General features: G+C 34.7%; 1 protein-coding gene across 1 annotated transcript in view; it reads left to right on the forward strand.

Moving 5' to 3' along the window:
* LOC101896246 (guanine nucleotide-binding protein subunit gamma-e) overlaps window positions 1–27,538 on the forward strand; it is a 307,757-nt gene that overhangs the window by 55,186 nt on the left and 225,033 nt on the right. The window contains exon 2 of the mRNA XM_059129920.1: window positions 25,332–25,473. Within this exon, the coding sequence (XP_058985903.1) occupies window positions 25,361–25,473 (113 nt within the window). The 5' untranslated portion in view covers window positions 25,332–25,360. The remainder of the gene's footprint in view (window positions 1–25,331; window positions 25,474–27,538) is intronic.

Here is a 27,538-nt window from a genome sequence, read left to right on the forward strand (position 1 = left end):
GGGTTGTGTATTTATTTGATGGTCCAGCTTTAGAATTTCGGCAACATGGTTGCAAGGCATCTTTTTAACACATCATGTATCAAATGCATGTTTTATTGTCTACAATAAACGAATGGATTTACCAAAAAAAAGACAAAAAAAAAATGCTCACAGTGTCCACCGCAGTGACTGGCTGGCTGGGAAATAAATGGGGGAGTCTGTTCCATTTTTTTGTAGATTTGTTTGTTGGTTGCACATATATATTTGTAGTTTTGTATTTTCTGTCTTGTCCACAAAATACCGCCATGTATGGCAAACTTTTACAATGCTTAACTTTATGGTGGAATGGTTGTGGATGTATATGTTTTTGCAGAATTTTTTCTTCATATTTTTTTGTTGTGGCGATATTTGGCTTCGTTGTTGTTCTATTTACAAGTTTTACCTCCGAGATTGTTGCCTAGCTATATCCCAAACAACACACATCCATTCATTCATTAGACAGCATAACATCGCTGTTGATAATCTATTGAACCATAAAATTGTTGGCGTTACTACTTGTGTTCGTTGGTGTTCTACACCACCCGGCATGGATGGTGACAGAGACAGCATAACCTGGTTGAGGGCAAGAAAAAACAAATTTCCAACATGCACATAGGGATATGTGGGTTGAATGTATGAACACATCGATTGCTTTATCATTTCGTTGTGGTAAATTTGCCTGGTAGAGGAGCAAAAGCAGTTCGTTTTGTTTTATTTTCCATTTTTTTTTTTTTTTCAATACAAAATATTGACATCAAATAATTTTCACTATCGGAATGATGAAATAAATATAAACCCCAAAACAGAAATAAATCTGGGAGAAAACAAAAACCAACACAACGGCAGTTATAAATGGAACATTTAACATTGATTTACAGCATACCACAGGGGGTGGGGGTAGGAGTGTTGGTGAATTTTAAAGAGTTTATAGACTTATAGACGAGCTGCAGGCCCGTCTTTATAGACGAGCTGCAGGCCCGTCTTTATAGACGAGCTGCAGGCCCGTCTTTATAGATGAGCTGCAGGCCCGTCTTTATAGACGAGCTGCAGGCCCGTCTTTATAGACGAGCTGAAGGCCCGTCTTTATAGACGAGCAGAAGGCCCGTCTTTATAGACGAGCTGAAGGCCCGTCTTTATAGACGAGCTGAAGGCCCGTCTTTATAGACGAGCTGAAGGCCCGTCTTTATAGACGAGCTGAAGGCCCGTCTTTATAGACGAGCTGAAGGCCCGTCTTTATAGACGAGCTGAAGGCCCGTCTTTATAGACGAGCTGAAGGCCCGTCTTTATAGACGAGCTGAAGGCCCGTCTTTATAGACGAGCTGGAGGCCCGTCTTTATAGACGAGCTGAAGGCCCGTCTTTATAGACGCCTTGAAGGCCGTCTTTATAGACGGGCTTAGAAGGCCGTCTTTATAGACGGGCTTAGAAGGCCGTCTTTATAGACGGGTTTAGAAGGCCGTCTTTATAGACGGGCTTAGAAGGCCGTCTTTAAAGACGGCTTTCTAACGTCTTTATAGACGGGCTTAGAAGGCCGTCTTTATAGACGGGCTTTGAAGGCCGTCTTTATAGACGGGCTTTGAAGGCCGTCTTTATAGACGGGCTTAGAAGGCCGTCTTTATAGAAGGCTTAGAAGTCCGTCATTATATATGGGCTCGGAAGGTGGTCTTTTATAAACGAGCTCTGAAGGTGGTATTTTATAAACGAGCTCTGGAGATCGTCTTTTATAGACGAGCCAACAAAATTATCGCACATTTATTTTCCTTTTTACATCTGTACGTTGATTTGTAAGCCAAATCCACAAGCTTCCAAATAATATTTGCCGGAAGTTCAATATTATGGAAAGCAAACGATAAATTTTCTGGTATTGTAGAAAACTATTGTCACATTGTCTGAGTATGGTCTTTTCGCACACACACAGATGAACATAGTTTAGCTGATTTGCAAGTTTTTTGCCCAACCAACAAAAGACAATTTGGCCAAAAGGCGATAAATGTTATTACGCATTGACTCTTTTTGCATTTGTTCAAATATGCAAATCGTCGAATAGCGACAGTAAATGCTGTCGGAAATCGAATGAATAGAAATCAATTCGAAAGAAGAACAGAACTAATGTGCATCCATTCAAATGACAATATTTTGAGATATTACGAAAATAGAGTTAGTCAATTGTAATACATCATGGAAAGGAGGTAGGTTAACACAATAAATGTTATATGGTAAAGCTAAGGAAATATTTAATGTATTTTTACAGAAAAAGGATGACATTAAAATAATTGGATTTATTTTTAATTGGATTTATTTTTTATTTCGGTATCCTGACATAGAGCGACTGCAATATAATAAAAAAAAATCAAGCAGTGTCCATTTTATCCACGCCACAAATTGGCCTCTTCTTTTGACCCTAACCCAAACTTCATGCAATATATCATGAGGATCGGTCATAATTACGACCTGCAGCGTAATTATAAATTGGCATGGACAGATGGACGGACGCATTCAAATCGACTCAGCTTGGCGTGATAGGAAGATTTATATATAACATCGTGGGTCTAGGAACAATATTTATGGTCCAATCAAACTTAGTATCGCAAGTATAAGCTTTCGATGCTTGAATATTTCAGTCCCAATGGTTTCTATAGAAAATATAAGGTAAGCTCAGCTCTAGCTAGGGTCTCCATAAGGACCCACAAAACCTTATAAAATTAGAAGAAAAGGAAAGGGTTAGTCCTGAGGGATTAAATTAGATGTTTAATTGATTTAAATATTAAATTACACTCTAGTTGTGTACAATTACGATTGAACGAATATTAAACATAGGATGTCAAATTGACTTCTGAGATACTCGGAAATTCAAAATAGATTTTTTCAGTTTTAATCGATGATCGAGAATTCAACGTTTACGATGTGTTGTGGGTAATAGATATTCAACGGGTGATTTATAGATAACCGGGAACTATGATGTAGTGATGTCGGATTGTTCACGATTAATACTCAGGTTGTTGATGAAATGAGAGTAACAGCAAATAATGTTCCGGTTATCGACTATTTCAAGGTAACCAGAATCTCCCAAATTATCGTCGAACGTTGGAAAGTGAGAAAGGTGAGGAATTACGATATGAGTGTTCAGATTGATGTTGGCGTTCGGGATGCTGACGATTTAAAGGTAATCGGAAACTTTGATAAATGGTCATCGGGGTTGATGAGTGGTAGATAATCCTGTTAAATATATTGGTGTTCGGGATATTGATGTTTTTAGGTCTTCTGCGACGGATTGGGAACTTGTGGTATAATTTTTCGGTATAGGCTGCTCACCATAGATATGTTCGGGTGCGGAGATCTAGGCCTTCTAAGATGGATCGGAGCTCGTTCGACTCTGCAGCTCACTGTAGAGATATGCGGAATCAGATGTGCAGGTTGTTTAAAATTGTTCAGGTTCGGCGGCTCAATCTCAGATGGTCAGAACTCCTTCGGAAATTTATCTAGCTACCACTACAGTTGATGATTACCTCTACCTCTATGATTCACTACTAAGGTTGGAGCTACGGTGCGGCAGAACGAGCCGAAGATCCTGACAACTTAATGCAAGCATGTTTAAAAGGCATTCCCAGGTAACAGTTCTGTTAGTCGGATGACATAAAACCACTAGCTACCCTTTGGCAAGCCAGTCTCATGATAAATAAAACCGAACACTACATAAAAAATAATATATAATATGACAACGGATTTTTATACCCTCCACCATACTATGGAGGGTACATTAATTTTGCCATTCCGTTTGTAACTCCTCGAAATACTCATGCCAGACCAAACAAAGTATATATATTTTTGATCAGCATTAAAGTCTAAGTCGATTTAGCGATGTCCGTCTGTTGTAATCACGCTATCTTCTGAACGAATTGAGATAGAAGGCTAAAACAGTACCTCCCGATATTCGGTATTTTGACGATTTTAGCGACATTATTCACCGGAATTGTTTCAATTTCAGTATTTGAAGTTCGAAATTTATACTACAGCCTAAGACAGAAAATTGTATGTGCAGGTCCACGTCTTTGAATAGCCCCCGTATAACGGTACCTCCGTATATTCGGTATTTTGATGATTTTAGCGACATTATTAACCGGAATTGTTTCAAATTACGTATTTAGAGTTCGTAATGGGAACTACAGTCTGTGACAGAAAATTGTCTATGCAAATCCAGGTCTTCGTATAGGCCCCATATATCAGTACCTCCCTGTATTCAGTATTTTGACGAGTTTAGGTACAATATCCACCGAAATTAATTTAGATGTCGTATTTGAAGGTCGTAATGGATGCTACAGCCTGTGACAGAGAATTGTCTATGCAGGTCCAGGTCTTCGTATAGCTCCGATGTAACGGTACCTCCCTATATACGGTATTTTAATGATTTTAGCAACATTATTCACCGTTTATTTCACGTTTCGAATTTGAATATGGTAATAGCTTATGACAGACGCTGCTTATGTAGGTCCACGTCGTATAGACCCCAATAGAACGGCTATATTTGGTCTTTTTAAAATTTTAACAGAATTTTTAAAGGATTTCATTATTTGGAAATTTCCAAATTCGTTCCAAATGGTGGAGGGTATTCAAATTTCAGCCCGGCTTTTTAACTTGTTCTACTTCTAACTATTTACCTCCAATTTAAGGAAACCTCATCTCATATAAAATTCAAAACTAATTAAATTTCAAACAAATTCAAATGAACATTTTTTCATGACACCTAGCCAATATTCATGTTAACTGTCATTTCAAAATAACTCTTTGAATTGATTTTCCTCCCCACCAAAATTCATATTGCTTTGAATGTTTAAATACTCTCCCACTGGTACATATACACACATACATATGTATATTTTTTTCAAATCTTTAATGAAATTAAATTTCCATTTGAAATTCATTGATGTACAAATTAAAAATTTGTATAATTAAAAACTTTTATGGGTAATAATTTCATTATGGACCACAAATTCATTCATGGATGCTGGTGATGATGCGTTGTGATGGAGCGACAGGATGGCTGGTTGACTGAGTACTTGATGGAGAGTATTTTTCTAAAATTTTATTAAACGAATGAATCCACAAAAGTGCTGGGCCTTTGAATAGAGGTTGGAGTAACATTTTGGCTGGTTATCATCAATTTATAGACTAGAATTGCAAAATAGAAGAGCATCGCTGGCATCAAACAACGCCATGGCCGTTGTTGCTGCTGCTGTTAAATGTTTCACTAATTACAACTACATGGAAATAAATAAACAGGAGCACAAATATAATTGTAATTGGGGAGTTAGAGATATGTGTGTGTGTGACTGTGTGTTTTTGAAGTATGGCCACCCATTGACGGCAAACAAACCAAAACCAAGAATAGAACGCACTAAATACTGTACACTCTTAATTGTAAATTCGTCGTGTATTCGAATAATGGTGCACTCAAACATGCAGATGTACATACACACAGACATCTCTCAACATCTGAACATCTATTAAATGCAAATTCGTTTGTTAAATTAAACCTGAATGAACGAACGCGAATTGTGTTGCGGAATATTTGCCATTTGTGAATTTACATGCATACTAATATTTGAAAATTGGAAAAAATTTTAAATTTGAATTATTGAGGTTGTATTTTGGGTAATTGAAAATCGAACGCATTAGCTTTGCATTTTGCCCCTGGTCAGTAGAATATTGACTTTTGCATTTTCCAAGAACAATTTTTTTTTATTAAAAATCAATTGGTACACTTAACGTTGATTTTGAGGGTATGAATTGAGTTTTTTTTTTTTGAATGAATGAATTGATAAAAAGTTTGGTTCGGACCCTTAAAACTTCCAAAATTGTGTGGATACTTTTAAACCTAGGCTATAATTCATACGAGGATGATTTTTAATATTTAAAAGTAAAAAAGCTGTAAGTTCGGCCGGGCCGAACTTTGAATACCCTCCACCATTTGGTACAAATTTGGAAATTTTCAAAAAAATAAAATACGTTAAAAATTCTGTTAACATTTTACAAATACCGAATGTAGCTGTCATATTAGGGTCTAAACGACGACGTGGACCAGCATAGGCTACTTTTGTCACAAGCTTTTACAATATTCAAATGCGAAACTGGAAAAAAATCTGTTTATAATGTAGCGAAAATCATCAAAATTCCGAATATAGGGAGAAACCATGGGAGTTGTAAAACGTGGACCTGCGCAGACAATTTTTTGTCATAGGCTGTAGTATCCATTACGAACTTCAAATGCGAAATTTGAAACAATCGCGGTAAATAATGTCGCTAAAATCATCAAAATACCGAATATCTGGTGTATGGTATATAGGGGCTATACGAAGACGTGGACCTACTTGGCGCATTTTCTGTTTTATGCTGTAGTATCTATTACAAACTTCAAATAGCAAATTTGAAACAATTTCGGTAAATAATGTTCCTAAAATCATCAAAATACCGAATATCGGGAGGTACCGTTATATGAGGGCTATACGAAGACGTGGACCTGCACAGACAACTTTCTGTCATGGGCTGTAGTATCCATTACGAACTTCAAATACCAAATTTGAAACTGTTCCGGTGTCGCTAAAATCGTCAAAATACCGAATATCGGAAGGTACCGTTATATGGGGGCTATACCAAAACGTGGACCTACATGGTCCATTTTCTATACCAAAGGTCTTGCAGACATAATATACATTTGATCAAAATTTTATCAATCTACTTCAATTCGTTCGGAAGCTAGAGTGATTTCCACAGACGGACAGATGGACGGACATAGCTAAATCGACATAGAATTTTATGCTGATCAAGAATATATATACTTTGTGACAAACTTAATATACCCTCCATACTATGGTGGAGGGTATATAAATGAATTGATACACTTAACCTTGATTTTGAAGCTATGAATTGGGTTTTTTGAGAACCCTTAAAATTTGGGATTGAAATATGCAAAAACCTGCAGAAATATTGAATTGTTAAAAAGTTTGGTTCGGGCCCTCAAAACCCTTAAAACCCCCAAAATTGTGTGCATACTTTTACACCTAGGCTACAATTTATACGAGGATGATTTTTAATATTAAAAAATGTATAAAATTACGATCACTTCGACTGGAAAATGCGACCAGAATCTATAAAGTACATACAAATGGACGGCGACACTCATGAAACAGAAACTATATTAAAAGTCGAAAATCAGAAGCTTCCATTCTTTATATGTAAGCTATATTCTATATGGAATCAATACACAAACGTTTGCGAGAGAATTTTGGATTACAACTGATCTTGTTGAAAATAGAGCCAGAAACCTTCAAAATACCGAAAATCCGGAGGTAGCCTTATATGGGGTATATTCCCAAGGGGTGGTCGACAATGCCCTCTCACCAAAAGAGTGGCCTTCAATCAAATTCATAAAACGCGAAATTAACGTCCGATTCCATTCAGACTTGGTACACCTAAATATTTCCATCAACTCAAGATCTGTTATACAGATGGTAGAGATCGTACCATTTTTTTGGTACCTCCCACACATAGGGTTCAAGCTTTTGAAAAACTAAATGCTCAAAGAAAGTGAAATAAGCATCCAACTCTCTTCAAATTTCATTCATATAAACATTATTGTTAACACAAGATTTGTTGTGAATATGATATATATCTGCAAGCCTCTTTTGGTACCTCACCCTCAAAGGGTCACAATTTTGAAAACTTTTATCTGTCATAACTTTCGAAAAAAGTCATCGATTATTTACAACTTGCTATATCAAAGTATTACTCTCAACCAGAAACCTGAGATAAGAATTCCATTCTTGATTTATTCATGAATTATAAGTAATTTGAATTTTATTGGTTTCGAACATATTCATTTCCATCGTCCGGGTGTGTTTTCAAAATGAAAAGCAAATATTACACTCCTTACAGAATTTAGTATTTTCGTACACTACAGGGTGAGATAAAAAACTGCAACAAAGTCAAACGCCATACTTTTTAAATTTTTTTTAAATTTAATTGAATGAAAGCAAAAAATGACGGAAATAGCATTAAATTTTAGAATAAGCTTAGATTTGTTCGAATTGTTGCCATTGGCACGAATTATGGCCTTTAAACGACCAATGAAACCGTCACACACTGCCCGAATGTTGCTCTGAGGTATTTTGGCCCATTCTCGGCGAAGCGCTTGCTTGAGGTGATCGACACTTTGGTAATTTTTAGTGGCAACCTTGCTTTCCAAAATACTCCAGACACAATAGTCCAATGAATTGGTATCCGGAGATTTTGGTGGCCATTGTGCGCTGGTAATGTAGCAAGGAACCTCATTTTGTAACCATTCTTAGATGGCGCGTGCTGAGTGCAATGGTGCTGAGTCCTGTTGGAATGTCCAAGGTCTGCGGCCAATAATAATATTTGGCATTTTTTTTTTTTGATGCAACGGTCGGAGAGCGACAGTCGGCTGTTATGGCGGCCCACACCAACACCATGGTGGCGCTGCATATTTTCAACTGTCCCATTTGGCAAGCAAACACGATCAGTGTTTGTTTGTTTGTTTACAAACTGCTGGACAGCGAATGTTTTCTTATGGGAGAAAACCAAATTTGGCAGTTCACCACTTTCGGCCAAGCGAAGCAACTCTTTAGCTCTTTTGAGTCCGTTTTTTCCTTTGCGGTGTAAGTTCTTGCACGTTTTGGAATTTCAATGGCTTTACCTGGCTTGACGAACTGGTTTTGAGGATTAATTTAGGCGTAATTTCCGATACCAAATATCATGCTTGTGAAGTGCATACTACGCAATTGAGGGACTTAAAACACCAATTCGGGTAAAACATATATATGGGAGCTATTGCTATATCTGCACCGATTTTCACCAAATCCGAAGTACTTGTTCTTGGATAAATTCAGTACGTATTGAATTGATATTGGCCATTTGGTGCCCACGTAATTGGAAATTGAAGGAATATATGGGAGTTATATCTAAATTTGAATACCCACATTTGAATAGGGTTCGTCCTTGGGCCAAACAAATATTTTTTGCAAAATTTCATCTCAATCGGATAATAAATTTTGTTCACAAATATACTTGGACAGAAGTACTGACATGCGTAAATCTCACATGCAATCTCAATTGTAACTACACATCCTCTCAGATAATATAACATATTACTCTTAAAGTAAACCCGCTGCAGTGGCAAGCCTTCTATCCCAACTGAAGCGAAGACTCTATGTGTCACCACCATAACCAAGTTAATGAGAATTATTTCTCATGTGTTGTTTTGTTGATGCTGCTAAATGTCTGGCTAATCCACAATGAGTGGTGTAAGCATTGCATATTGTGTTTGATCTGTTCGTCGATTTTTTGAGCGTTACTTGGGTAACATTGTTGTATGTTGATGAGATGGGTTGATATTGGTATTGTTTTTATACCCTCCACCATACATAGTATGGAGGGTATATATAGTTCGTCATTCACTTTGTAACTCATCGAAATAGTTATTTTAGACTTAACAAAGTATATATATTCTTGATCAGCGTAAAATTCTATATCGATTTAGCGATGGCCTTCCGTCCGCCTGTATATCTGTTGTAATCATCAAAATCAGTCAAAACGAATAAAGATAGGAAGCTTAAATTTTGCACAGATCAATCCTATGTCTGCAGGTAGGTCAGGTTCGAAGATGGATATCGGTGCACAATATCGTATAGCCGCCAGACAACGGTACCCCCCGGAATTCGGTATTTTGATCATTTTAGCCACATATTCCAATGCAATTGTCTGAAAATTCATACAAGACGTTCTTTCTGAGTACTTTACCCTCTGGAAGAGAGTTGTTTATATAGGTCCCCGATATCGTTTATCCCCAATATAACGGTACCTCCCTATATTCGGTATTTTGATGATTCTAACAACATTTTTCAAAAAATCCATACTTGAAGTTATTTCCAAGCACTTTGCTCCCTTGAAGAGAACTACCTATATAGGTTCATGATATCGTATAGCCCATATACAATGGAACCCCCGATATTAGATATTTGGCGTTTTTGGGGACTTTATTCACCGGAGTTATTTGAAGTTGTGTACCCAGAATTTTTAATGGGTACTATAACCTATGCCAAAAAATTATGTAGGCCCACATCTTCGTGTAGCCTCCATATAATGGTACATCCCAATATTCGGTATGTTGGCGATTTTAGCGACATCATTTAATGGAGGTGTTTCAAATTTAATATTTAGAGGTCGTACTTGTCTATGCAGGTCCAGGCCTTCGTACTAGCCCCATACATCATATATAGGTGTTTTGATGATTTTAGCAAAATTATTCACCGGATTTTTTCAAGTTTGGTATTTGAACATTGTAATAGCTTATGACAATTTTTTTTTCCTATGCACCTTTGTCGACGTCTTTGTATAGACCCCAATATAACGGCTATATTCGGTACTTTTAAGATTTTAGCAGAAATTTTGGCGAATGTTATTTTTTTGATAATTTCCAAACTGGTTCCAAATGGTGAAGGGTATTCAAAGTTCGGCCCGGCAATACTTACTTTTTTTATCTATTGAAGTGTAGTGTGGTACCAGTGAACTGCCATTGAGTGTTGTTGATAATGAGTTGATTGGTTGTTGTTGCTATTTTAAGTGAGTGATACCAAATTGTACCAAATTTAGTAAAAATTCCAAAACAACCTCCTTATATCGGGCATAGAAAAAACCGTCCGTAAAAAACAAATTAGTACTTTTCGTACACTAGAGGTTCGAGTATCCTAAAAACCTTTTGATAGACTTCACTGATGAGCCCTCATTCCAAATTTCAAAATTGCAGTCCGCCCGTTCGCCAAAAAAAAAAAAAAAAAAAAAAAAAAAAACACGGTACTAAATTTAGTACTTTTGTTACCTTTCATTTTCATATTGAAATACGGTATGCCCATTTCTTCTAAATGGGTAACTTAACTTATCTCAATAATATTCAACTTGGGTATATCCCCTATGTATCGAAACTTCCAAATTTAAGGGATTATAAGCATAGTTGAATACACCTAATATAGGTTTTCGCATTTTTATTTGCTCAGACTCTACTTTGACAATTGCTTCTACGCACATAGAACAAAGGTGAACATTTTTAAATGTTCTATATCAATTTTTATTTAAATTCAACATTTTTAGCAAAATTTATCTCGATATACACATAAAGTATTTTGTGTCGTATTGCAGAGCCAACTCAATTTTTTTGCAACTAAATATTTAATAAATTCAATTTATAGCAATCATTTTCATTTAATACCTCCCCAAATAACTTTTCCATTTGGAGGCACTTCTTTTGTATCCGTTTTGGTAGATTTATATTCATTATAAAAGTATTTTTATTTGCTATTCATTTTTTGTTTTTTTTTTTTGCATTGCGGATATGTTTAATTCACTGCAAATGAACAAATACAAAAAAAAAAAAAAAAAACGAGAAACGAGAAATAAAAGTGCAACAATTGAAAATGAATTTTCATTGTGTTGCACATATCGGTAAATCATTCATCGAAAGGATGAATGAAAGAATGGCGGGCTTAAAACGCTTTCAGACCGGGAAATATAATTTGAAAATTGTATGGAGCGTAGCTTGGTTTTTTTTTATTTATAAAATTTCATTAAACTCGGGAAATCAATCATTTCCATTGATTTGCAAAACAAACTGCAATTGAAATGCGGAAAGGAAAACGAGTGAAAAAAACTAACTAACGGATGTGATTGAATATGGTCGGTTGTATGGACGGAAATGATAGTGAAATATATTTTTTTATGCCTTCCACCATACTATGGAGAGTATATTAACTTTGTCATTCCGTTTGTAGTTCCTCGAAATACTCATGTCACACCCAACAAAGTATATATATTCTTGATCAGAGTAAAATTCTAAGTCGATTTAGCGATGTCCGTGTGTCTGTCTGTCTGTCTGTCTGTCTGTCTGTCTGTCCGTCCGTCTGTCTGTCTGTCCGTCTGTCTGTTGTAATCTTTCGAATGAATTGGGATAGATGGCTAAAATTTTGCACACATGTTTATTTTGCTAGTAGGTAGGTTAAGTTCGTAAATGGGCCATGTAGGTCCACGTTTTCATATAGCCCCCATATAAAGGTACCTCCCGATATTTTGATGATTTTAGCGACATTATTCACCAGAATTGTTTCAAATTTGGTATTTGAAGTTCCAAATAGATACTTCACCCTAAGATAGAAAATTGTCTATGCAAGTCCATGTCTTCGTATAGCCCCCATATAATGGTACCTCCCGATATTCGGTATTTTGATGATTTTAGCCATATTTTTCCCGGAAATAATTTAAAATTTTACATTTGAAGTTCAAAATGGATACTACACCCTAAGACAGAAAATTGTCTGTGCAGGTTCACGTCTTCGTATAGCCCCCATATAACGGTACCTCCCGATATTCGGTATTTTGATGATTTTAGCGACATTATTCACCGGAATTGTTTCAAATTTGGTATTTGAAGTTCGTAGTGAATACTACAGTCTAAGACAGAAAATTGTCTGTGCAGGTCCACGTCTTCGTATAGCCCCCATATAACGGTACCTCCTGATATTCGGTATTTTGATGATTTTAGCGACATTATTCACCGGAATTGTTTCAAAATTGGTATTTGTAGTTCGTTATGGTTATGGTCACAGTCTGTGACAGAAAATTTTCTGTGCGGGTTCAGGTCTTCGTATAGGCCCCATATATCAGTACCTCCCTATATATGGTATTTTGACGATTTTAGGTACAATACCCACCGAAATTGTTTGAGATATGGTATTTGAAGTTCTTAATGGATGCTACAGCCTGTGACAGAAAATTGTCTATTCTGGTCCAGATCTTCGCACAGCTCCAATTTAACGGCACCTCCTTATATACGATATTTTGATGATTTTAGCTACATTATTCACCATTTATTTCAAGTTTCGAATTTGAATATGGTAATGGCTTGCGACAAACAATGCCCATGTACCCCAATATAACGGCTATATTCGGTATTTTTAAAATTTTAACAGAATTTTTTAAGGATTTTATTTTTTGAAAATTTCCATATTCGTTGCAAATGGTGGAGGGTATTCAAAGTTCGGCCCGGCCGAACTTACTGCTTTTTAACTTGTTATTTTTTAGTAAAGGTATTTAATTTCATTTTGTATGTAAATAGTTTCCTAGGAAAATGTTAGCAATCATTTTTCAAACACCCACACCCAAACTCTCATTTAACCCGAAAAATTCCAATCATTCATAAGCCCTTGCAACAACACCACCTGCCAGCCAACACGAGATTTCCTATTATCAATCTTTAACAGTTTTGTTTGCTCCTTTATTCGGACAATGTATTTTCGTACCTTAAGGGCTTACATTCCGGTTTGCCAACCAACCACCTGCTTGACCTTTTCTCAGCTCAGTCGGCTGCCAAGTGTACAGCCTACCTAGCACCCAAAACACCACATACCCTAATACACTAACAAGACATACAGCCGATGTGTACATTGATGTCCTGGACATATTTATGTACATGAGGAAGATTTCACGCAAGTTTAAGGGGTCATCGAGGCACACATTTGTACAATACATATATACAAACATATACATGTATACATATATAGACAACAAATCTGTTTTGGACATGTTACACATTGCCAAGGTGTTGAAATGATGTACAACTGTCAAGTTGAAATACATCTTTGATTGAGTGATGGCTTGGGACGAACATTTTCTCGAATTTAAATTATTATTGCTACAAGGAAATAATAGGATGACCGAAATTTCTTAACATATGCTACACAATGTGTTTTTGAGAGAGAAAAAAATATTGCATGCTACAATTATTTTGTGGGAATCTCAAAATACGAGTAGAATAGCTAGCTGGTTCATGTCTTGGCTTAAGGGTTCAATTGCAAAATGTTGTTAACATTTCCTTTACAGTTCAACTTTTTATATTAAATTGTTGTAGCTGAAAAACAAAGAAATTAGAAAAATCGAAATTTGATATATCATCCACCATAAAATGGAGGGTATATTATCTTTTGACATCATGAGAGTGTTCACATATTTATACCCTGCTTCGCATAGTGGTAAGGGTATTATGTCTTTGAGCATTTGTTTGTAACATGGAGAAGAAAGCGAGATAGACCGACCCATAGTTCTATTAAGGATATTCATAGAATAACTTTCGATTTATGCATGTCGGTCCGATTTCTCGATTGAGATGAAATTTTTCAAATAACATTTGTATGGCTTAAGGACGAACCCTATTGAAATTGGTGAAAATCAGTCCAAATTTAGATATAGCTCCCATATATATCTACGACCGATTTCATGCTTATTGTGGCCCCAATGGCTAATATCAGACCAAATGGAGTGAATTTTGGTATTTCGTACCGAATTTAGCCTACAAGCATGTGCTTGAAATTTGGTGAAAATCTGTTCAGATATAGCTATAGCTCCATATATATGTTTCATCCGATTTTAGGTGTCTTGTGCATCAAATGGGTAATATCAGTCCAAATGGTGTGAATTTGGCACTTCAGACCGAATTTAGTATAGAAAGAAGTACTTTAAATTTGGTGCAAATCGGCTCGGATATAGCTACAGCTCCCATATATAATATTCATCCGTTTTGGAGTTTAAGTCCGCCAAATTCGTAAAATGCACGATACAACAATATAATTTGGTACCAAATATCAGATACAGTCAAGAAATAGTTGTTTTCAATTTTATAAAGATCGGTTCAGATTTGGATATAGCTCCCATATTTATCATTATCCGATTTCAGGTTTATTGTGCACCAAATGGCTAATATTAGCCCAAATGGAGTGAATTTTCGCAATTCAACCGAGTTTAGCATAGAAGCAAGAGTTTCAAATTTGCTCCCATACATATGTTTCGTCCGATTTGGTGTTTTTAATCTCCAACTTTCGGAATATGTTTTCAACCGTAATGATATTTTGTACCAGATTTCTCATAGAGCTCGGAAATTGCAATATAAACCTTTCTTTTACGAGAGCTCTACTAAATATGCATAGAGTCATATTCATGTATCTATTATTAGCCTATCACTGTTGACCCTCAATTATCTTAACTTTTAACTCTCTTAATTTAATTTGAATTTTAAGCTCTCTTTCGCTCTCGTTCTCTTTCTCTTCAGACATTATCAACCTCTCATGCTCCCAATTTCTTTCAGTCTCACCCACTTAGCTCCCACCTGAATATTATTGTTATTATTTATGTTATTACATGTTCTTTCACGAAAGATCTCAATTGTTGTACACATCTCCAACAGATATGTTGATGTCGGTTATTTTATTTAAAATTGAATTTAAAAATTAAATTAATTAATTTAACTTAAAAAACTGATTTTTTTTTATATGTTTTATAAGAAATCTGAAACATAACTATAGGGGTAGGGTATCATGTAGGGTAGAAAACTTTTTCGCAATAAATTTCAATATTGTCCATGATTTCAATTAGGAAACTTTCTTACTGAAGGTATTTAATATTAGTATTTATTTCGGAATAGCCCTTATATAACGATACATTCCAACTATCATGTCCGCAACTGGTTAGGCGTGTTGTGTGACAGATTTGAAAAGAGTTTTGGTATTAGGTCAAAAACGAAAAACCCCAAAAAAGTTTTTGTTCCCCAGATTAATTTTTAAATAAAAAATTGTAGACCAAAATTTGTGACATTTTTCATGGCATATATTGAATTTTCAAATTTCTTTTGTTAAGAGACCCGCAGTAGAATAATTGTTCCTTTGATAATTTCCCCAAACAATTAAGAAATAAGTAAAAAAGCCCTCCACCATTTGAAACGAATGTGGCAATTTTCAAAAAAAAAAAAAAAAAAAAAAAAAAATAATAATAATAATAATAATAATAAAATCCGTTAGAAAATCTGTTAAAATCTTAAAAATACTGAATGTAGCCATTATATTAGGGTCTATACGACGACGTGGACCTGCACGGACAATTTTCTGTCATAGGCTGTAGTATCTATTACGAACTTCAAAAACCAAATTTGAAACAATTCCGGTGATTAATTTCGCTAAAATTACAAAATACCGAATATCGGGAGGTACCGTTATATGGGGGCTATACGAAGACATGGACCTGCACAAACAATTTTTTGTCTTAGGCTTTAGCATCCATTTCGAACTTCAAATACCATATTTGAAATAATTCCCGTGAATAATGTCACTAAAATCATCAAAATACTTAATATCGGGAGGTACCGTTATATGGAGGCTATACGAAGACGTGGGCTGCACAGACAATTTTCTGTCATAGGCTGTAGTATCCATTACGAACTTAAAATACGAAATGTGAAACAATTCCGAATAATAATGTAGCTAAAATCATCAAATGGGGGCTATACCAAAACGTGGACCTACATGGCATTTACATAACATTTTCAAAACCAAAAGTCCTGCAGACATAATATTTGTTCGGTAGCTAGAGTGATCTACACAGACTGACGGACATTGCTAAATCGACATAGAATTTTATGCTGATCAAAAATATGTATACTTTGTGGGGTCTAAAATGTATATTTCGAGGTGTTACAAATGGAATGACAAACTTAATATACCCTCCATACCATGGTGGAGGGTATATAAATAAAATATGATGGATCACCCAATAAATAAATATTTCATAATTTAAAATAATGTGTACATGTTTGGCATTTAAATTGGCTCTCAAGTAAATGAAATCCAGATGCAAATTTTTTGGGCGTAGAACACTTCATGTTTATGATGCTCCTAAGTACATTAATTTCGAAGTTCTTGTCCTTATTTCCTAGATTTCGCTTTACTAACATTTTCTTAGAGTATAGAAAACATTCTGACTGAAAGCATTTAATATAACGATATACCCAAAGTTCACGTGTCCAATCGATTTAGTATGGCATGTGACCAATTTTTATTTGCCAGTTTTTATTGGCAAAACTCTAAAAGGAAATTAATTCCCAGTTTATTGTTTAGTTTTATGGTCTATACGCTCCAGCATAGTATGGAGAGTATATTAAGTTTTTTTTGTTCAAATTTAGAATTTAGAGTTGGCAATGGGTACTACTTCCTGTAGCAGAAAGTTGCATACACATATCCACTACCTCGCTATTTTTAGAATTTTGATGGTTTAAACAATATTCTTCAACGGAATTATTTTAAACCTAGTATTTGGTATTGACAATAGGTACCATATTCTCTAACAGGTCCAATCTATGTGCGTGTAGTCCCCATACAGCTGTACCTAATGATGATTTATGTCACATTTTCGATGTTATTGAATTCAGCATTTGGAGTTCGTTATGAGTAAAACTGCATATGCCAGAAAAACACCTATGAAGGTCAACATCGTTGTATATTCTCCACATAACGGTAACTTACGATTTTCACCACATTTTTTGACGGAATTATATCAAAACTGGTATTTGAAGTTCGCAATAGGCTTTCTCTAGCATATAGTTGGCAATGCCGACCCACACTTTCATATAGCTCCCATATAACTGCACACCCCGATATTCTGTATTTTGATAATTTTAGAGGCATATGTATCAACCGATTTTTTTACACTTTGCAAGTTTCTTTCAAATGGTGGAATATTCTACTGGGTTTGGCAATATTTTAAAATATTCACAAAAAAAAAAAATTATTTATTGAGTGTTTTAATTAATTTAATTCTAATTTTATGAAAGTTACAATTTTGTTTGCGGATTTAACCAAAACCAAAGTTGACTTGTGATAATGGCCGTAGGTGTATTCTACTGCGGGTTCATTTATTACCCTTGGCATTTTGACCAGAGACATTTGCCCAATATTTATGCACTCCGTCGATCTGTTAGTTGTTGTGGCCCATTTTACAGCTAAATATAATTCAATCCTCATCCAAGATGCTAGAATACTTCCCTGTCCTTAACTCACTTCTCAGGCGTGTTGGCTTCAATTGTGTGATCAGGAAATTTTTTCTGTTTTTCTAAATAATTTGCAATCATCACCAGAAGCAAGATGCCCCTCTGTATCTCCAAATTTAGACTCATCTATATGATTTGCTTGCCTACGATACTTATCTACATTCGTCATCGGAATCATTATAAAAAAAGCTAGAAGATGGCCTTTTGTATTTTTTGGATATTTCCTGTAAGTTATGTCCTAAACTCTAACTTCATGCGAGATTTCGTGTCCTTTGGTTTTTATTTATAACGGCTGCAAAATCGGGAACATTTTTAGTTGTTGGTCCATTCCAACCCCTAATTATTACAAAATATACACTTCAATATTATAAGTCAAAATGAAAAAATCGCATGCGATAAAAAATATGCAAAAATTAAAAATGTCACAAAATACTACAAAATCTATATTAACGGCAGTATCCGCATCATTTAATTTGGTCCATTAAATATTATGCGATCACCTCCAAAAGTAATAGGGTTCTATTCTAACTATAGCCCCACCTATATTCTAAATTTCGTGAAGATTGGGCCATAATTGTGACCTGTAGAGTGATTACAAATTAACATGGACAGATGTACGGACGGACATACATAGATAGATCGACTCAGCTCGGCGAGATAGGAATATTTCGAGGCGTTGCATAATTTTTGGCCCAATCAAACTTATAATACACCCAACACATAGTGTTGTGTGTTCCACCATTTGGAACAAATTTGGAAATTTTCAAAAAAGAAAATAATAATAATAATTATAATTATATAATAAAATGAAAAAATCCGTTAAAAATGCCGATAAAATATTAAACATATATATACCCGTTATATTAGGGCTTGGTACAATAAAAATGTAATGAGAGAATATTAAGAGGGTGAAATATACTTAATTTTTTTTGGGAAAATATCAAAATGTTAATCGAGTCGTGAATATTTTTAATATGTAATGTGTAATACTAGATCCATCTACGACAATTATTAAAATACTAGCTGGCCCGGTCCGCGTTGCCGGCCCGTAGTTTTTGTCTATTATGCATATTTTCCCAAGCATAATTATTCACTGATATGACTGATATAAGTGTTCACGTACTGGTCGATTAAAAGTGTTTTGAAATACCTGTGCCTATATTTAATTCTAAAATTTTGTAGATATCTTGAAATGTTTGTGTAAGATTTTCACCCCGCAAATACACATTTTTAGCCAAATCCTTAGAAATATGGTAAAATCAGGAGGTACCTTTATATGGGCACTACTCCGACCTACATTGAAAACTTTCTTCTACCTCTTATAATCCAAGGTGACAAATAGAGGCCAAATTAAAAATATAGCGGAACAGCATAGCATGTCAAACTGAAAAATTCGAGTGATTTAAATAAGTAAAAATAGTTGTATCCACCTCATAAATGGGGAGAGAATGATTTCAGAATAGTCAAATATAATTACTATTTTACACCCATTACCGTAAAGTGGGAATTAATTTTATTTGCCATTTAAATTGTAAGTTGGAGACCCCATAAAGACCATATTTTTCATCATAGTATAATTCAGTGACGACTCAGCAAATATTTGGTCCCGTGCTACTTTCTTATATTTGTAATTTGTTCATGTTTTCACAAATTATTTCATATAGATCTACATCCCAAATATACGTTCCTAACCAATATTCTCCTGGGGGTCACAAATTCAATAGAATACAATATTTTCTTTTCTGACCACACATTAGATGTGAAAGTGGACTTGGGGATACTCCAATATGGGGACTTTACTTAAATAAATTCCTATGTGGCACTCTGTATGATGGTTCCTCACCCCAGGGTAGCATAAATACAATTTTTTAGCCAAATCAATTGATGAATGTGGTCAAGACAAATATTGACCTTATTCTGAAAATTTCAAATTTTATGCGAAGAGGTTCTCTACCCCTTAGAAACAAAGATGCCAAATAAGGGCCAAACAAAGAAAAAAGTGGCCAAGACCGCAAAAATATCTTAAATCATACGGAGGTTATATAAATATGGGTTAAATAGGGTTGTACCCTTATCCGAGAATTATGATCGATATCATGACCTGCAAAAGCGATTTAAGGTATCTTGAATGTTTGGAAAGGATAGAAATCCTTTTCTTACTAAAAGTCCCATTCGCTCTACTATTTTGCACCCTTTATATTTGGTATTTTACTGATTGCACTCCCAAAGAATTTTGCATTTTGAGCTCTCATTGGACGGATTATTGTCACATGAAAGAAATAGGCCCAGGCTTTGAAATGAGCCCCATTAGGTTTTTTTCGGTCATTTTTGTTTGTTTAAATGTGTTCGCATCTTCCAGCTGAAAAACGGTGTAGGCCCTGGAATTGAAAGGTAGATGTCAGTTTACATAGTATTTCGCACTTATTTAATTTTTGGTAAAAATTATATAGATTGAAAAATTATTCTTTATTTTTTTCACAAAAAATTCCATTGAATTCAATAAGATAATACAAATTGAAAAAATCTTCAACTTGTTCGCTGATTTTTTACAGCAAATGTTTAAAGATCCTTGTAAAGATTGTCAATAGAATGTACTATTATTTTTAAATTCGATTCCAATGATTTTTTTTTAGATTTTTTTCCGATTTGAGAATTTTTGCAATGAGATCTCTTTTTTGTGATTTTTTAGCGATTTTGAAAAAGTAATTATCTTTAACTTTGGTGTGACCGCGTTCAATCATTTCGATATTCCATTTCGCCACCACATAATTCGGCACTACACTTCCATGTAACCCGCCATCAATATCAGTTCTCAAGAAATCAAGTCAATTAATTCAAAATAAAAATTCAAAAATAAAATATAAAAAACACTACAAATGTACATTAGAAAAAAGTAAGTCAAAATGGAAAAAAATCATGCAAAATAAAACATTACTATTGTACATTTCAAAAGTCAAAATGAAAATGTTAATATATCACATTTTTACGTGATTTTTTTGGATATTATCCTTTTCGGAGAGGAGACAATTCCGAATTTGTGTGAATCGTTAAAATCAGTCCAGCGATTCTTAAGTTATAAGCGTAGTAACTAACACAACTTTCTTTTATATATATAGATCTCGGTGTCCTTTTAAAAAAATATATGTAAATGTAATCATTCGAACACTTTTGTTATATTTTAAGACAAATCTGTTATAATACATAGTGAAAAGCTTTTACCCGTCGAGCTTTCACCAAAACTAAATGTAAGCGAAATGTGTTTCCTGTAACATTGAAACTGTTAAAATTGCTGTCATATCCTGTGGCTATGTTATCCTTTTTTCACCCCTCACACAGGCTTGTTCTTTTCATTTTGTCACAAACTAACAAAGAATACTGCAGGTATGTTGTGCGCAGCAACAAGACCGGGAGACCGCATAGTGAGATGAGAGAGAAAGAACAAGAATTTACAAATAGAGAGGGTGCATTGGGAATTTATGTTTTCTCTCGCAGTTTTATGGCAACATAAAAATGAGGACATGAGCTAAATATATGCGAATACATTTGCTAGGTAAGGCAAAAACGAATAAAGAAAGGATAAGTAAAATGCAACATAATTTGAATAGCAGACAGGATACAGGGTGAGATAAGAAGTGTGATGGCGGGATGGTCTATAGGAAAATGAAATGTTTACTAAAAGAATAAGGAGAAATAGTGAAATTAATTATAAATTTATATAGTAATATACTAATAATATCTTTTATTAAAATTTGAATTTGATTTAATTTTAAATTTGAAAATAAACTACTTGAAATACGAAAACACCAAAATGTACTAAAAATTTGTTTTCTGAAATTTTAAGTGAGAGTCCATGATGGAAAGCTGTGTTTTTGGAAATTCGAACTTAAAGGTTAAGAAAAGTTCTAAAATGATACTTAACTTCTAAAATGGTACCATTTGGTATTATGAGAACTGTAGCTCTCATTAGAAAAGTACTAATTATTCGGTACAATTTGGTATTGGGTGAACAGATAGTGTTTAATATCCGAGGTGGTTTCAAAAATAGTACAACAAGATAAAACGTTTCAGTCGGTTTCGCCGACAAATGTTCGATTATTTAAATATATTTTGACTTCTGTTATGATTATTCAAATTCTTGATCCTCATTGAAGTAAGCTTTTAAGGAATTGACCAATGTTGCCCATTTCTTATCGGACCTAATGAATAAATATGATTTTTTGACGTGCCAGGTTTAGACTTTATTGGTTACTTCCCTCGTTTAATATGAGATATGTCATACTTTTTAGATGATGTTAAAATGTTTGTGAGTTACCAGATATAGTCGACGGAATTTTTCCATTTTACAAGTTACGACAAATAAAAATTTTAAAAATTTGACCTTTGTGTGTGAGTTACAAGAAGGGGTTCGCAGATATAAATCATCTTCAAATTAGATCTTGTGTTGGCAAAAATATTTTATTTTCTTTGAGCTTTTTTTCAAAATCTTGAACCCTATGAGGGATGTACCAGAAGAAATGGTCCGATCTGTATCATCCCTAAAACAGATCTTGTGTTAATGGAAATATTGAGATGTATCAATTATAGAATGAAATCGAATGTTAATTTCGCATATTATGAGCTTCATGGATATTCAAAGTGTTGACTCTTTGTGGGGGAGGTTCGATATATCCCATCATCGCTGCATCTCTTGTGTTAGTAGAAATAATGGGATGTATGAAGTATGAAGAGAACCGGATGCTTATTTCTCGTTTTTTAGAACTTCATGGCTATTGCAAATTCTGACCCTTTGTGGGGGAGGTACCAGAGGAAGTGGACCGATATATCCCATATTTACAGCAGATATTGTGTTAGTGGAAATAATGGAAGGTGTGAAATATGAAGAGAACCGGAAGGTTATTTTGGATTTTACAATCGGATTCGTAGATCATATTTTATAAGAGTCATAATTAATCAAAAATTTGACCCTTTGTGGGGGAGATACTTGAATGGGTGGATCGAAATCGTATCATGGTTTCTCTTTCTGTTCTCTTTCTTTTTGTTTTTAAATTTCGACCTTTTGTGGGGGAGGTACCAGAAGGAGTCCGTCAATGTACGTCCATTGCCCATCTCCGAACTCGGTATAAGTTTGACAAAAATGTTTCGAGTTGTATCGAGTTTGGACTAAATCGGATACTCCCTTCGAGAGTTATTGTGCGACCAGCCAGACAGACAGGCGGAAGGGCATCGCTAGATCGACTCCAAATGTCCTGAAACAGTTTTAGTCCAAAGAAACCTAGGGTCTAAACCGATATTTCGATGAGGCACGTTTTGGCCGTATCAAATGATATACACCCCCTATTGCCATATGGCTGAGGGTATAAAATTACAATATTTGGTGTTGGCTGAAAGTTGTACGAGAAGTACTAAGTGGTACTTAATCGGACATTGGGTGAAGATATGGAGTTGGAATCCTGAAAATTGATATTGAGGTTGTTTTAGGAAAGTGTACTAAAATTGTACAACATGTACTGAATTTGGTGTTGGGTGAATGGATGAAGATAAAATTCAGAAATTTGTATTTGGATTGCTGATGGTATCTGTGTTTGAAATTTGGTGGTGGTTGAGAAATGCGTCCAATATTTGTACAAAATGTACTAAAATAGTACTACGTTTGGCATTGGTTGAAGTGGTAGAGATGGAATCCCTAAATTTTATATTGAGATCTCTTTTGGTGTTTAAGATTGAGGTATGGAGGTGGTTTTGGAAATGTTTATTAAAATTGTACGAGCAGTACTAAGTGTTACTAAATTGGGTATTTAGTGAAGAGAAATTTGATATTGAGGTCTCTGAGGGATAAAGATAAGATTCTGAAATGTAATATTTAGACTACTGCTAGTATCTGTATATGAGATTGTGTGGTGGTTTGGAATTGCGTCCTGTGTTTGTACGAAAAGTAAGAAATGGTACTAAATTTAGTATTGGGTGAAGGCATAGGTTTGGAATGCGCAAATTTGATATTGAGATCTCTGTGGATATCTGGAATTGAGATATGGAGGTTGTTTTGGAAATGTGTGCTAAAATTGTACGAATAGTCCTAAATAGTACCACATATGGTATTGGGTGAAGGAATAGAGCTGAAATCCTAAAATTTGACATTGAGGTCTCTGTTAGTATCTGGAATTGTTATATGGAGGTGGTTTCGAAAATGTGTACAATAATTGTGAGGGAATATTGCTGAATTCCTGAAATTTGATATAGACGTCACCGTTGGTGTCTGTGGTTAAGACATGGAGGTGGTTTAGGAAATGGGTACCACAATTCTTCGAAAAGTACTAAAGTTGGTGTCTGTGGTTTAGAGAAAGAGCTGATTTTGGAAATGTGTGCCACAGTTTTACTAAAAGTACATGGTGGTACTAAATAGGGTATTGGGTGAAGGGATAGAGATAAAATTCTGATATTTGATAAAGATGTCACTTTTGGTCTCTGTAATGAGGATATGGAGGTAGTTTAGAAAATTGTACAAAAAGTACTAAATTTTGGATCAGTGTTTTTATCTGGAATGGAGAGACAAAGATTGCTGGTATTGGGTTTACGGGTTAGGGTTCAATGCTGGAATTTCAGGTCAATATTGCTTTTTAGGGTTTACATATGTAGACGTTGAAATAGTTTTGGATAGAAAAATTGGATGTGGTCCATTGTGCAATGGTGTTACTAATACCTCCCTCGGAAAACTTTCAAACGAGAGATTTTGAAGACTATTTTGTGTTAAAGTAAACATTTTCCAATTATTTTTTCCAAAAAATGAAAAACTTGAATAATTTATAAAATCTTGAAAGTCTGAAAATTTAGTACTATTTTAAAATTTTGTCAAAATGAACAATTTGTGAATTTTGAGTACTAAAAGGACCCTACACGATCTGTTGTACCGAATCTGGACTTTTCGCTGACGAATTAGCTGTCACTTGCTAGTATAAAATATTTTATGTGTATTTCCCCAATCTAGCTTCAAATCCTTCATGACATCTCTAACACCCTGTAAATTTAAGGTGTGATTATAGCATAACAAATGACCGGGAAAAACACACGAGGGTTTCTTTTTTCTTATTTTTCAAGGGAGACTATTTGTCGAAGAGAGACATTTAGAGAGAACGAATATTTATAAAGGAAAATTTTGAGAGCATTTAGCCAACAAAACTAGGCGGCATTATGGTCTTGTGATTTTCAAAACCAAAACATTTACGAAACTTACAAAGGAAACAACAACAAAGCTCAAACGAAAAGCTTTGCCCAGTTATGTCCTTTACAGCGACTCTACGTGCTAGACAAGGCCGGCAATAGCCAAAGAGAGCAACACACAGAGAGAGCTTTTGCTATAATCTATAATGTATGTTTTTTTCTCGTTTGCAGGAGTGGTATGTTGATAAATTTTAGCCGCCATGGATCCCAGTGCTTTACAAAACATGGATCGGGACGCATTAAAGAAACAAATCGAAAATATGAAATATCAGGCCTCGATGGAGAGATGGCCGTTATCTAAAAGCATTGCAGAGTGAGTAAAATTTTACAAAAGAAAAAAATGAACAGAAAAAAATATTAGAAAATTCTAAATAATCAAGAAAATCATCAACTATTTTGAAAATCTAAAGAAATTGAGACATAAATGTGTAGTGTAGTGCCCTGAGAAGAAATAGAAAAATAAATAACCTGAAAATGTGATATGTCTGGCAATTTCATTTTAAAACCCGCCCAAAAGTATGCAAAGAAAAAGAAACACAAAGCCACACAAAATGTGAACTCTAATAATAATATTTGTGTAACTTGAAAACTTCCTGATAAAGCAAATTTAGAAATTCTTGGAATGAATTATTTTCATCTTCAAAGCACTGTAAAGAATGTGTGTGTCTGTGTAATGTGCTGACTGAGTGAGTTAGAGTGTGTGTGTGAGTGTTTGTGTGGTTCTGGACATGTCTGCTATGCTTGCCAACCACAAGAAAAAGTAGTGTGAGTCTAAGGAATATCTGATGGATTATGTTGATAAGTGTTGCTATGGTATGATACACTGTCTGCCTTCTTCAGGACAATATTTTAAAAGTCCTGTTGTTTTAGAAAAAAAAATATTTTTTGTGTATTTCCTTTTTCTCTTCCTTTGTTTATTCTAATGTCAAAGTCCCATAAATATTTCGAAAATAAATATAAACAAAAATAATAAATACAGATACATATACCTCAAGAAAAACCATACAAAGCTACTACACCACCTGAGCCCCAAACCATCAAGAAAAATATACAAAAAAGTAAAAAATAACAAACAAACATCCTTCTGCTTTTAATGGTTTAAGGGGGGTGGGGGTAAGGTTTATGACTGAACGCTTTTCCCCACACATATCGTTCACAGCCACCCTCTGTTCTTTGTCCACAGCCCTGTGCATATTTCCCTTGTCGTGTGTTAAGCCAACATCAACCGCCGCTAAATGTTTAGCATACGCCAATGCAAAAACAACCACCAATGTGTCGGGAAAATATTGAGGTGTTATTGTTAATATCCTTATTGTTAGCTGCAAGTTGTAGCCTTTCGAGGATAATATTTCAGTTTGTAACTGCAAACCACCCCCTGTTTGCAGTTGAGGTAAGAGTCAAATGCATTATTAGTGTAATGGGCAGAGGGACAAATGTGGCAAGAAAGGAGGAAAAATTTTCCTTAAAATACAAATTTTTGCCACAGTTTGTTACAGAAAAATTTTAAAATTTTAGAAATATGAAATGTACATTTTTGTAATGATTACATATAAAGAGGTTTTTTCAAGCATGCTTTGGTAGCATAAGTCGCAATTATTGCATGATATTTTAGATTAAATTTTAGCAATGTTCCTTATAACCTCCTATAACTTCTGATTTTGTTAGCTTTTGACGTCTACTTTATACCCTCCACCATATTTTAATTTGCATTTGCAATGCTTCAAAATTTTTGTCTGAGAACCCATAAAGTATCTATATTCGTGATTAGAAATTTGGACATATCCTTTAGTTTATGGCTTCAAAGTTTTTCAAAGACATTGAAAATATTCCTAGAATGTATGATGTCAAAAATAGAATGTGTCGGACCTCCTCATATATGTATTTCCGAATTTTTAACCAAATCAGCTGTGGGGTTATATTAACTTACTCAAAAAAATATTATATGTAGGTAGAATTATATATCGTTTCCACCTGATTTTCGGCATTTTAAAGGTTTTGTGTCCCAATTTACAACATTGAAATTTAATTAATTTTGTATAGAATAACTTATTTTGAAAAATTCAGTATAGAGAAAGCCTTTGCGAAAACTCTAAAAATGTATTTAGTTATAAGCCGCGTTTTGACATGGAGGATAATAGGATGATTTCAGGCGACCATCCCAACTTAACGTAATTGTAACCCACCATGGGAAGGATATGTTAAATTTGTCACTCCGTTTGTTAGACCGCTAAATATAAGTGGATTTAACGATGCCCGGCGGACACTCCGTTTGTCTGTCTGTTGAAATCAAGATACAGCCCTTGTTGTTTGACGTAGAGCTTTGTTTGTCAATAGTTTATATTGTGTCTACGATGGTTGGTATTAAAAATGAGGTTTAT

Source organism: Musca domestica, unplaced genomic scaffold, assembly GCF_030504385.1.
Source record: "Musca domestica strain aabys unplaced genomic scaffold, Musca_domestica.polishedcontigs.V.1.1 7, whole genome shotgun sequence".
Lineage (NCBI taxonomy): Eukaryota > Metazoa > Arthropoda > Insecta > Diptera > Muscidae > Musca > Musca domestica.